This window comes from Ceratina calcarata, unplaced genomic scaffold (assembly GCF_001652005.2).
Source record: "Ceratina calcarata isolate Rehan_Ccalc_2016 unplaced genomic scaffold, ASM165200v1 scaffold105.2, whole genome shotgun sequence".
In the NCBI taxonomy this organism is placed as follows: Eukaryota; Metazoa; Arthropoda; class Insecta; order Hymenoptera; family Apidae; genus Ceratina; species Ceratina calcarata.
The window spans coordinates 1667-2050 of NW_017131390.1; the positions used below are offsets into that span (position 1 = coordinate 1667).

The 384-nt window shown below is 26.8% G+C and overlaps 1 protein-coding gene across 1 annotated transcript in view; it reads left to right on the forward strand.

Annotated features, from left to right (window-relative positions):
• LOC108632304 (uncharacterized) overlaps positions 1 to 378 on the forward strand; it is a 2038-nt gene extending 1660 nt beyond the window's left edge. The window contains exons 4-6 of the mRNA XM_026819505.1: positions 5 to 43; positions 108 to 216; positions 287 to 378. Coding sequence (XP_026675306.1) covers positions 5 to 43; positions 108 to 216; positions 287 to 306 — 168 coding nt within the window. The 3' untranslated portion in view covers positions 307 to 378. The remainder of the gene's footprint in view (positions 1 to 4; positions 44 to 107; positions 217 to 286) is intronic.
• The last annotated feature ends 6 nt before the right edge of the window (positions 379 to 384 follow it).

The window sequence follows — 384 nt, forward strand, 5'->3', positions numbered from 1 at the left end:
TGAGAATGAAAGTAACAAGGATTCTGTAAATCTCCATAACATTGTAAGTTTATTTTATATCAATTTAAGACTGAAAATAATTGTAATAATATGCTGATTCTTCTCAGACAACTTGTGTGAATAATGTAGTGAGTGAACTTTATAACGTAAAGTCTTTAATTAATGAAATACAAACATTACAAAAGAATACAGAAGAACTATGTTTGGTCCACAGTGGTAAGTTGTATAATATAATGTAAATATTAATGTAAGTAGTTAATTACAATTGTTCTATAATTGATTGCAGATGAGGACCTGGAACTCTGAAAGTAAGTGATTACGAATGAAAGTATTATTAATTACATGGCAATGTGCATAATGCTATTTTCTAAGTACCAAATATTT